The sequence below is a fragment of the Bos mutus genome, chromosome 16 (genome assembly GCF_027580195.1).
Source record: "Bos mutus isolate GX-2022 chromosome 16, NWIPB_WYAK_1.1, whole genome shotgun sequence".
NCBI lineage: Eukaryota > Metazoa > Chordata > Mammalia > Artiodactyla > Bovidae > Bos > Bos mutus.
In genome coordinates, this window is record NC_091632.1 from 21,842,975 (window position 1) to 21,855,522 (window position 12,548).

The 12,548-nt window shown below is 44.4% G+C and overlaps 1 protein-coding gene across 2 annotated transcripts in view; it reads right to left on the reverse strand.

Annotated features, from left to right (window-relative positions):
• Positions 1-12,548, reverse strand: part of LAMC2 (laminin subunit gamma 2) — a 67,449-nt gene that overhangs the window by 27,199 nt on the left and 27,702 nt on the right. For both annotated transcript variants that reach the window (XM_070384823.1, XM_005893080.3), the window contains 5 exons: positions 11,043-11,178; positions 8,018-8,116; positions 4,401-4,537; positions 3,486-3,608; positions 1,448-1,637 (listed from right to left, as the gene is read on the reverse strand). In XM_070384823.1, coding sequence (XP_070240924.1) covers positions 1,448-1,637; positions 3,486-3,608; positions 4,401-4,537; positions 8,018-8,116; positions 11,043-11,178 — 685 coding nt within the window. The remainder of the gene's footprint in view (positions 1-1,447; positions 1,638-3,485; positions 3,609-4,400; positions 4,538-8,017; positions 8,117-11,042; positions 11,179-12,548) is intronic.

A 12,548-nucleotide genomic window follows, 5' to 3' on the forward strand; every position in this document is an offset into this window, starting at 1 on the left:
AGCCCAATTAAAATATGGGCAGAGGACCTAAATAAACAGTTTTCCAAAGAAGGAATACAGATGGGCAACAGGCACATGAAAAGATGCTCAACATCACTAATCATCAAAGAAATGTAAACCAAAACCACGATGAGATATCATCCCACACCTGTCAGAATAGCTACTATCAAAAAGACAACAAATAACAAGTGTTGGCAAGGATGTGGAGAAAAGGGAATGTTCGTGCACTGTTGGTGGGAATGTAAATTGGTTCAGGTGCTATGGAAACCAGTGTGGAGGTTCCTCAAAAAGATTAAAAATAGAACTACTATACGATCCAGCAAGTCCACTTCTGGGTATTCTTCTGAAAGAAACAAGAACACCTATATGTTCACTACAACATTATTCACAATAGCCAAGATATGGAAAATGTCCATCAATAGCAGATACAGAAGATGTGGAGTGTGTGAGTGTGTGTGTGATGGAATATTACTCAGCCATAAAAAGAATGAATTCTTGCCATTTGCAGCCACATGGATGGACCTAGAGGGTGTTATGCTAAGTGAAAGAATTTAGACAGAGAAAGACAAATGTCATATGATTTCATTTACATGTAAAATCTAAAAGACAAACATAATGAAACAAAAACAGAGTCATAAGAAGGGAGGGTGTGGGGGGTGAGTGAACGGTGAGAGAGATTAAAAGGTAAAAACTTCCAGTTATAAAATAAATGAACCACAAGGATGAAATGTACAGCCTGGGAAACACAGTCAAGAATCTACTAGCACTGTATAGGGCCAGGTGGTAACTAGAATTGTCGTGATCATTTTGTAATGTATAGAAACATTGAATCACTATGTTATGGACCTGGAACTAACATAGTGTTGTAGGTCAATCATACTTCAAAAAATCTCCCATTTCACAGGATAACATGTAACTTCCTTAGACACACACAGGACCATCCATGACCTCACCTCCGCCTCTTCTCTGACCTCACTTCTCACTGTATTCCTCTCCCCTGTTCCATGTTCCACTCATGCCTAATCACTTAGAATTTCCTAAATGTACAAAACTTCCTCAAACATACTTTTTCTGCCATGGTAACCTTCACTCCTTTTCTTTCCTTAGAAAGCTACTCTTCATTGTCACATCTTCTCAGTAAGCTTTCCTAGATCATCACTCCAATGCGAGTTACTGATGCCTCCTGCATGTATTCAAAACACTGGTGTCCACTTTGTCTCTTACAAGCTGCACTGCAATGATCAGTTTATTTTTCTCCCCCATTAGCCTGTCAGGGACTTGTGGGCAGCAGTCATGACCTGTCTCAGCACATAACACCATATTTGGTCCATAAAGGTGCTCAGAAACGCTTGTTGAATAAATGAATGATCACTGAATGAATAAACAAAGGAATCAGACTTCAAACACCGTTTGCTCTATTTGACTTACTTGCAGTCTCTCTCTTTACCTGAATGTGTAAGTCTTGGTGATCCCACAAGGCAGTGTCTTGTCACGCGGCATCAAGGGAGCTGTGATCTGTAGACCAGCACCTTCCAGAATCACGTCATGGGCAGATGGGTGTCTGCCTCCCCTGTCCACACGGTAGTCAAAAGACAGGCTCTGCCCATAGCTTACCTGTTGATTCCCAAGAAATTTGGCTGTGAAACAGATCAAAAAGACTAGGATCAGCTGGGGGACTAGAGAAGAAAAGGAGTGAGCAGGTTTGCATGGATGTTGGCAATTTCTCTTGGAGTTCTGTATTATTCACCCATCACTCCCCACAAACTACTCTTTGAGAAGAGCCAGTTCATGGCACTGGACATGGCCATACTGCTATTGACTATGAAGAAGGGTTAGTTAATGAAATGCTAAAAGGGCCTCATTATAAGACAATTCCATCTATTACATGATTCACAGCATGGCCCTTATCAGTTCAGTTCAGTCGCTCAGTCATGTCTGACTCTTTGCAACCACATGGACTGCAGCACATCAGGCTTCCCTGTCCATCACCAACTCCTGGAGCTTGCTCAAACTCATGTCCATTGAGTCAATGATGCCATCCAACCATCTCATCCTCTGTCATCCCCTTCTCCTCCCACCTTAAGTCTTCTCTAGCATCAGGGTCTTTTCAAATGAGTCAGCTCTTCCCATCAGGTGGCCAAAGTATTGGAGTTTCAGCTTCAGCATCAGTCCTTCCAATGAATATTCAGGACTGATTTCCTTTAGGGTGGACTGGTTGGATCTCCTTGCAGTCCAAGGGACTCTCAAGAGTCCTCTCCAACACCACAGTTCTAAAGCATCAGTTCTTCGGCACTCAGCTTTCTTTATGGTTCAACTCTCACATCCATACATGACTACTGGAAAAACCATAGCTTTGACTAGATGGACCTTTGTTGGCCCTTATGACAGACCAATATGTAGAGATTCCCAGGTCTATCAGCAATAGTACCATCTGGTACATAGTGCTTTCTAGTTTATAGAATACTTGCACAAACATCATCACATTTGATGGCAATAATTCTTGGAGTTAGTCATTATTCTTCCCACTTAATAGCTGAGGGAATTAAAGTTTGGAAAAGTTAAGAGGCCACCTTGCCCAGGAATCACATATCAGCTAAGAATATGAACTAGAAATTCTAGCCAGAAGGACTTCCTTGGTGGTCCAGTGGCTAAGACTTTGCCTTCCAATACACGGGGTGTGGGTTCAATCCCTGATCAAGGAACTAAGATCCCACATAATCTCATGGTCTGCTGCTGCTAAGTCACTTTAGTCGTGTCCGACTCTGTGTGACCCCACAGACGGCAGGCAGCCCACCAGGCTCCACCGTCCCTGGGATTCTCCAGGCAAGAACACTGGAGTGGGTTGCCATTTCCGTCTCCAAGGCATGAAAGTGAAAAGTGAAAGTGAAGTCGCTCAGCCGTGTCCGACTCTTAGCGACCCCATGGACTGCAGCCTACCAGGCTCCTCTGCCCATGGGATTTTCCAGGCAAGAGTACTGGAGTGGGGTGCCATTGAAAGCTAAAACATAACAGAGAAGGAATATTGTACTAAATTCAATAAAGACTTAAAATGAGCCACATGAAAAAAAAAGAAATCTAAAAAAAGTTTTAACCAGAGCTTTTCCATCCAACTTTTCTGATTTTTATATTTTTAAAATTTACAATTGGTTTAAAGCTTTGAGAAATGCTTTGTCTTCACCTTTCCATCTGCTTCCTGATAGACCCACAGATTTGACCCGAATCCTTATTTCTTGTCTTGGTGGGAAACTTAGAAATTTGCCATTTGACTGAAGCAGGAACCTGCACTGGGATCTGACCACCTGGACACCCAGTTCTACCCTATTGGGCCATGACTTTGTCAATAGGACTGAAGCCCCAATTGTCTTCTGGAGATGCTACTGCCCTGGACACTAAGTGATAAGATTTTCATGTTTTCTAACCGCATTCTTCTATCCTGACTTCCTAGTCTTCTAAATTGACATCTACAGGAAAAACACCACACGTACCAGGAGCCACAAAATAGACAGGGTCTGATCGTCGTGCAGAGCTAAACACATCTTGATGGCGCTGTGACCACTGGAGCTTTGCAGGAAACCCATTTCTCTGGACAGCCTTCCAGCCATCAACATCTGGAACATAAGTAAAACCACTCTTCATTAGAACAAACCTTATCATCTGTTGAGTTAAACAAGGCAAGACTTGATTGCTACTCACTAGCAATGAGTGAGTAACAAGTGGGTTTTCTTTATATTTCCACATTCATGCACCATCCTCAGAATTCCCTATGCACCTCTCTACTTGGTTTTCACCTTCACCTACTCCTGTTTACACCTGCTTTAACTTCTTGTCTTTGAATCTGACTCTTGGAATAAGAGAACATGTTTTCATCTGCCTGTAATTTGCATTTTTATTTCATTTACATAAACACGGTCTGGCCTTAGTGAGGTTAGAGGGTCCAGTATGTCCAGAGAGAAACTCAGAGTTGAGATCATATTAATCTCCCATATTTTTAGAGTGCTTTGTAGCTTGGTAATTAATTTCACATAAATTAACTCGTTTGGCATACATGAAAGAAATAATATTAGTGAATGTGAATTCCATTCCAAGACTTGTGTTAAGCCCCTCAATCCAATGATTCTTTTGTGGTTTTAAAGTACATTAATAGGAAATGCAGGGAGTTGAAAATCTGTTCTCTTTTTAGTTGTTTTTATAAGTCATTCATAAGCTGGTCTGAGTATAACTTTTCCAAGACACGAGGCTCTTTCTTATTGCCTGACAAAATAATGTACATTTAAAGCTAGAAGAGAGTCATCCTGTTAAAGATGACTCAAGGACCCCATCCTGCGGACAGAAGTCTACAAGCACAAAGCCCTATATAGCAGTAAATAAAAGCAAAACACCCAGAAAACAGAACGCTTTACCTTGATGGAAGGTAGATGTGATTTTATGGACACTGTAGTCTCCAGAGCTTTGGCAGCTGGCTGAATGCCCGTAGCAAAAACACTGGGTGCAGCCCTCAGGGTTTCTCCCATCCAGGTGATAGTAACCTGGTCGGCACCTGCAGGGGCGTTTTGGAAATTAGGACAATATTATAGGCTATTTCTCATCCCCACAGAGAATACGGTGACTGATCATTTCTACTTTCTCTCCCACCCAGCCCATTAATTCCCAAAGGTGAGAAATACTCAGTTGCACATACCACTCTCACTCCCAAACCTCCGGATGGACAATCACAGGCCCCCATTAAGAAAGCAAGAAGAATATTCACTTTCTCTTGCTCTAGCAGAGCAGCAACACATTGGGCATGATGGTCTGGAAACGGTGATTTTTCCCATCCTTGGTAAGGAATTCAGTGGGCAAGATGAGGAGGGGTCAGGTAGGGCTGTGTAGAGTTGGCCCAGTCCTAGAGCAAGTGTTTAAAGGGGGTAATAGGGTGGGAAGTGGGGGCCAGCAAAAGACAGGCAAATGCCCCTGGATTGGGAAAATCCCCTGGAGAAGAGAAAGGCTACCCAAACTAGTATTCTGGCCTGGAGAATTCCATGCACTGTATAGTCCATGGGGTCACAAAGAGTTGGACATGACTGAGCAACTTTCATTTTCATTTCACTTCCATTGTGCAAAATCAGAAAGGCAGGCTAGCTGTGAACTGTAGATGCTACATAAAACAGCAGTAAATATCTTTTTTTTCCTCTATAGATCAAGGGTTTAAATACTCATTATAGTTTCTGTGGAGGAAAACTGCAGATTAAAAGAGATTAAAAAACAAGGAAAGAAGGAAGGGGGGAGGGAGAAGTGAAGGAAGAAGTGAGTCAGAGAAAGGGTGAAGAAAGAATGATGAAGGCAGAAAGGGAAGGGAGGGGTGTGCGTAAGGATATACTTGGGAGATAAATTATGAAGAATGGAGGTCACTTCTAGGAAGGAGGGAGGATATTGTGGGGCTGGTACATTTTTAGCAAAGGCCAATTTCATAAAAAAAAGCAAGAGAGTTGCAGAAAAACATCTACTTCTGTTTTATTGACTATGCCAAAGCCTGACTGTGTGGATCACAACAAACTCTGGAAAACTCTTAAAGAGATGGGAATACCAGACCACCTGACCTGCCTCTTGAGAAATCTGTATGCAGGTCAGGAAGCAACAGTTAGAACTGGACATGGAACAACAGACTGTTTCCAAGGAGTACGTCAAGGCTGTATATTTTCACCCTGCTTATTTAACTTACATGCAGAGTACATCATGAGAAATGCTGGGCTGGAAGAAGCACAAGCTGGAATCAAGATTGCAGGGAGAAATATCAATAACCTCAGATATGCAGATGACACCACCCTTATGGCAGAAAGCAAAGAACTAAAGAGCCTCTAAAGAGGAGAGTGAAAAAGTTGACTTAAAGCTCAACATTCAGAAAACTAAGATCATGGCATCTGGTCCCATCACTTCATGGGAAATGGATGGGGAAATAGTGGAAACAGTGGCTGACTTTATTTTTGGGGGCTTCAATCACTGCAGATGGTGATTGCAGCCATGAAATTAAAAGATGCTTTGTTCCTTGGAAGGAAAGTTATGACCAACCTAGACAGCATATTGAAAAGCAGAGACATTACCTTGTCAACAAAGGTCCGTCTAGTCAAGGCTATGGTTTTTCCAGTAGTCAGTCATGTATGAATGTGAGAGTTGGACTATAAAGAAAGCTGAACACAGAAGAATTGATGCTTTTGAACTATGGTGTTGGAGAAGACTCTTGAGAGTCCCTTGGACTCAAGGAGATCCAACCAGTTCATCCTAAAGGAGATCAGTCCTGGGTGTTCATTGGAAGGACTGATGTTGAAGCTGAAACTCCAATACTTTGGCCACCTGATGCAAAGGGCTGACTCATTTGAAAAGACCCTAATGCTGGGAAAGATTGAGGGCAGGAGGAAAAGGGGATGACAGAGGATGAGATGGTTGGATGGCATCACTGACTCAATGGACATGGGTTTGGGTAGATTCTGGGAGTTGATGATGGACAGGGAGGCCTGGCATGCTGCAGTTCATGGGGTCACAAAGAGTTGGGCACAACCGAGCGACTAAACTGGAACTGGATGCGAAGAACTGACTCATTGGAAAAGACCCTGATGTTGGGAAAGATTGAAAGCAGGAGGAGAAGGGGACAGCAGAGGATAAGGTGGTTGGATGGCATCACTGACTCAATGGACATGAGTTTGAGTAAACTCCAGGAGTTGGTGATGGACAGGGAGGCCGGGCACGCTGCAGTCCATGGGGTCGCAAAGAGTAGCACACTGCTGAGTGGCTGAACTGAACTGAATTTCATATAATTAGTGCGGCTGACAACATTTGTTTTATTAGACTTTCTATTTCTCTGTTCTATTTTGAAATTTAAAAGGTTTTCAGAAAAGGACTCCTCTTGTATCACTTAAGCTATGTTTTACCACCCCCACTCCAGTAGCAAAGAACTGGCTGAAAACACAAGCCAGGAATGTACCTGGCATTGCCTCTGCCCAGGTATAAGTGATTGGCTGCATGCCAAAGAACTGCTTTCTTTCTTTGAAGGAAATATGGGGGAAGGTTTTACCTCTGGGGCCCACCTCACAGCCCTCTGCTTACAATAGTCTCAGGGGAGCGAAGAGTTTTAAGTCCAGGATCAGTTTGTATTTAAGGAATTTCCTGCAGCAGCAACTGGGGGCGGATCGGCCTCACTGTACCACCTGCCCCAGCGTGGCTCTGACATCCTCCCCCAGTTTGTGTGTGTGCACATAATCACCATCCCATCGCTGGGCAGGTCCTCGTCTGCACACAATGGTTATTTATGGCCATATGCTGCAGTATTTCCACTGACTAAGATTTTCCCAACATGTTTACTTAGGCCAGGCCTTCCCTGGGACTGAGTTGAGTCATGAGGCTTCATCCCTGCATACCTTGTACAGAGCACCTGGGACTGAGAGCCAGCTGGCCAGGGACTCCCCAGGGCCCTGTCACAGCATACACAGAGAAGGCACCCAGAGCAAAAGCGTGGAGTCTAGTGAGATTTGGGGCCTTGCTTGTATTTTTAAAAAATTATTTATTTATTTAGTTGACTGCACCGAGTCTTAGCTGTGGCATGTGGGATATTCATCTTCATTTTGGCAATGTAAACTCTTAGCTATGTGACATGTAGGATCTAGTTTCCTGACCAGGGACTGAACCTGGGCCCTTTGAATTAGGGAGCATGGAGTCTTAGCCACTGGACTACCAGGGAAATCCTTTGCTTGTATTTTTTTTTTTAAAGCCTAGTTTTTGCAGGACTTCCCAGTGGTTAAGACTCTGTACTTCCAACACAGGAGGCTCGAGTTCCATCCCTGGCGAAGGAACTAAAATCACACATGCTGTGCAGTGTGGCCAAAAAGATAAATTAAAAAAACTAATAATAATAAGGTCTAGTTTTTAAGGCCAGGGAGCAGGAAGAAGGTCATCAACATTGGTTAAGTGTCCCTTTTCCATGAACCGAACTCATGCTGGTTGTCAGGGGACCTCCTGCTGTGTCCAGAGGGCCACAGTTCACACAGACCTATCACAGCGCTCTCCCGTGACAGCTGGCTTGCAGACACAGCGGCCCGTGTCACAGGGCCCCGCGATGCCGGCTGGATCACAGTCACACTTGGAGTCTCTGGAAAGAAGAAAAAGAAAATTAGAGCTGTGTTTCCAAATGCTCTGAACTACACACATGAAGATCAGGCGCTCATAAACAAATGTCACCAACTTGAGTCAATCTTTCATCTTCAATGAGGCCTCTCTTAGCTATTCTTGTCCATGCTAATCTCTCTCAGACCCTTTAAGAATTCATCTGTCCATGCTACTAATGCTACTCAAAGTGTGGTCCGTGGCTGGCAGCCAGTCCAAGAACTGTTTACTACCCACTGCTAGAGAGAGGAGGGGTTCGCCTCAGAATGTAAACCAAACTCATCATGAAACTGTTTAGTTTGGTTGACTGTTTGCGTCAGTTGACTTAAAATTTTTTTTATCATTTGTTTCTCTATTGTTTAATCCAGGGGTGTCTGCTTTCATCACGGTTGATTCCACCTATTTGCTTCTTGTTCATTTAGTTCTTCCTTCTGGTAGCACTTCTATTTCACAAATAATTCATACCCTGCAATTCATTATTTAAAGTATACGACTCATTGGGTTTTAATTGATCCTCAGAGTTATGCAAACAGCACCACAACCAACTTTGGAACATTTTTATCACTCTACAGAGAAAGCCTGTTGTCCTTTAGGGATCACCCTCATTGCCTTCCCCAAATCTTCGGCAACCACCAACCAACTTTTTGGCTCTGGAGATTTGCCTGTTCTGAATGCTCCCTATAAATGGAATTGGACAACGTGTGGCCTTCTGTGTTTTGATTCTTTCACTTAGTATGTCTTCAGGATGCATCCATGTTGTATCATGTATCAGTAGTTCATTCTTTGCATGGCTGAATAAAATCCCATCACGTGAATATACTACGTTCTGTTCATCCACTCATCAGAATGCACATTTAGGTTTCTACTTTTTAACTATTATGAATAATGCTAATTATTCATAGTAGATAATTTGTGTACATTAATCTGAAAATTTGCATACGAGTTTTTGTGCAGATACATATGTTTTCATATCTCTCGAATGTATATCTAGGAGTGAAATTGCTATCAGTTTCACTGATATTTTTTTCTGGTTGCAAGACTTTCCTTGATGAAAAAAATCAGTATTTTCATTATTTAATTTTGGCACAATCTCCTTGTCTTGTGCAGACTAGCGCTTTAACTGATGACTGGTCTCTGACTAACCAAAGTCCTGGTCTCTATGACCGAGCTTGCCCCATAAGCATATGTATTTATCTCATGCATCTAACACCAAGTTTGTTCTCTTCCCTACTGACCTGCTCCTCCTGACTGCCCCATGACCCCATCAGAGCCTGCCCAAACCTGCCTCTGACTCCTCCTCCTTCACATTTCTCATCTAATCAGTGCCAAGTCCTATTGGGCTTCCTGAAGATTTCTTTTCCAATCTCCACCTTTCAGTTGCCATGGTCTCTTCCCTATCCCGGCCCCTCTGAGAAACACATATTTAGCATCTACTGGTTGCTAAGCACTGGGGATAGTAAAAAATACGAAACAGTCCTGCTCTCTAGGAGTCGCAAGGCAGGGCAGATACATGAACAGCAATGGCAAGAAAGTGCAACTGCAGCTGTAGCCGAGCTGGAACATGCTCACGGGCCTCTCCCCGCAGCAGTGAACACGACCAAGCCAAGACCAGACTTCCATTCTAGGGGGAGAGACAGACAGATACATACATAAAGTAAGAGACTGTAAAACAACAGAGTCAGCGCGGAGTGGTGGGGACTGGTCCGGAAGGCCCCTGAGAGGGGACGGACAAGGTGGGGATGGAACTTATGAAGCTCTGTGTGGCTCTGTGGGAGGGAAGAGGACTCCAGGCCAAGGCCAAGGTCACATCACTTGGCTCCTTTGAAGAAGGAAAGGAAGCCTGGGAGGGGGTGAGAAATGGAGCAGAAGCCTCAGGTGGCAAATGGAGAGGGCAGGAGGGTCTTGGAGGCCCTAGCTGCCTAGATCGGAAGTTTCGATCTCATTCTAGGTGGGAAAGGAGCTAATGGAGGTTTGGAGCAGAGCCATGATGTCATCTACTTCATAGTTTACAAGGATTACCAAGGGAGACAGGGCCTAGAAGGGGTCAGGGAAGGCTGGGAGGGGAAGAGAACCGGGGATGGTGGTAAGAAGGATGGCACAGGCAAGGCTGGCGGGTGGGTCTCGCATGGACAAGGGGCTGGAATCATGGGTGATGAGGAAGCAGTTTCTCTGTGGGCAGTCTTCTAGCCCGTGGCTTCACTGCCAAGCTGCTCCTCCCCAAAGCCAGCCCAGCACCTTGTTGGCTCTGCACCGCTGCGGGCTGGCCATGTGACTTATAAGGTGCGCTTCACCTTTTTCCAGAAAAGTAAGTTGAGGAGGACTAGAGAATGCTTCAAGCTAAAGGAGATTCGAATTATGCAGGAAGTTCTTCTACTCTAAATTCACTTATCTGAAACAAGTTCCAGGTTAAAACATAAAGGACTCTTAACTTCCGCCCTAGTTTGTCTATAGGAGGGGTAGTTGTCAGGGTGATGAGCATGGCCTCCACAGACAACATTCTGAGCCTGAGTATGAAGTCCACCCGCAACACGGGCACCTTATTTATCCTCTCAGGGTTTAAGTTTCTTATCTTTAACACAAGTATAACACTAATCCAAAGTTTTTAGGGTTATTGTGAGGGTTAAATGAGATAATGCACACATAGTCCCCAAAAGACTTCCCTGGTGGCCCAGTGGCTAAGACTCTAAGCTCCCAATGCAGGAGGCCTGGGTTTGATCCCTGGTCAAGGAAGTAAGGTCTCATATGCCACAACTGAGACTCGGTGCAGCCAAAAAATAAACATTTTTCTTAAAATAGTGTTTCCATAACTCAGTTACTTAGTAACAGTTACTCAGTAGATGTAAGTGGTCCCTAATGTTGACACGATCGCCACTAGTCACAGTGGAACCAGCGGTGGTGGCACAGGCACTTACAGGAGCTTCCGGTCTTGGGTGCACCCAGCATCGGTGAGGGTGTGGAAGCCTGGCAAACAGCGGTCACACCTGTCCCCTGTCACACCTGGCTTACAGCTGCACCGCCCAGTGTTGTCACATCGAGGGCTAAGAGAACCTATAACCACAAAGGAGGGGAAAGGAAAGAAGAAAAGGAACTATTTCATTCATATGACATTAGAGGGCAACCGTCACCGTATGGGAGCTCAATAAATACTAAGTAATGAGTGTTCATTGGAAGCACTGATGCTGAAGCTGAAACTCCAATACTTCGGCCACCCGATGCGAAGAGCTGACTCATTTGAAAAGACCCTGATGCTGGGAAAGATTGAGGGCAGGAGGAGAAGGGGACAGCAGAGGATGAGATGGTTGGATGGCATCACTGACTCGATGGACATGAGTTTGGGTGGACTCCGGGAGTTGGTGATGGACAGGGAGGTCTGGCACACTGCAGTCCATGGGGTCACAAAGAGTTGGACATGACTGAACAACTGAACTGAACTGAACTGAATCACCACGACCTGCTGCCTTGGGCAATTCTTTCACATCATTGGGATATGCATCCACCACTAGGGAAAATTCTGACAGCCAAGGATGGCTTCTTTGGGGAAAGAAATAGAAATGACTCCGGAAAGCATTATTATTTATATATCTGCTCTGGTTTCAACATTAAGTCATTTGTCAAATCCTTGAGATCTTAAGAAGGAACATTTGTGAAACAGCACATGAGCCTCCACAAAGACAGGATGCAAAAGTGAGCCACCTTCTCCCTTATCTCTGGCAGGCAAACAACATCTTTCAAGGGTCAGTGCTCACATGGTATGATTGCAAGAGTAGAAAAAAGCCTCTTAACCAAAAATATCTCTACCTACCTGGAGCAGTAGAAATTCTCACCTTTGGAGCATCACCTCTTGTGAGGAGTGAAGACTCTGTGCATCTTACCTGGTTTGGGGCTCTAGAGTACTTTCCTATGATTAATTGTTTATAGATATGCTCTATAAAATGACCTCGCAGATTGTTGCTGAAAGGTGAGAGATGCTCAGGATAACAAAGTGTGCCATCCTGGAATCCAGCCACCTTTAGCACCTCCCCTTCAACCACCCCCAGTTCAAGCTTCCTCCTTCTCTCACCTGGCCCCTACCTCCATCCTGACTCCCTACACTCCATTCTCTCTATAGAAGCCAAAGTGCTCCTTTCCAACGGAGTTTGAATCATCTGACTGGTCTGTTTAGGTCTTCTGATGGGTCTAGGTCTTCTGATAGGTCCCTGCTATTAGCGGAATAAAGTGCAAACTCTGTACCATGACCTACAAGCCTTGGCCTCTCTTGCCTCATCTTCTGCTCCTTCACTGAGGTCCAGCATCCTAGCTCCCCTCCCTGTTCCTGGAATATGCTGATTGTTTCCCTCCTCGGGGCATTTGCACCTGCTGCTTCTTCAGCCTGGAATGTTCTATCCTGAGAACGCACCCTAGTTGGCCCATTCTCAGCA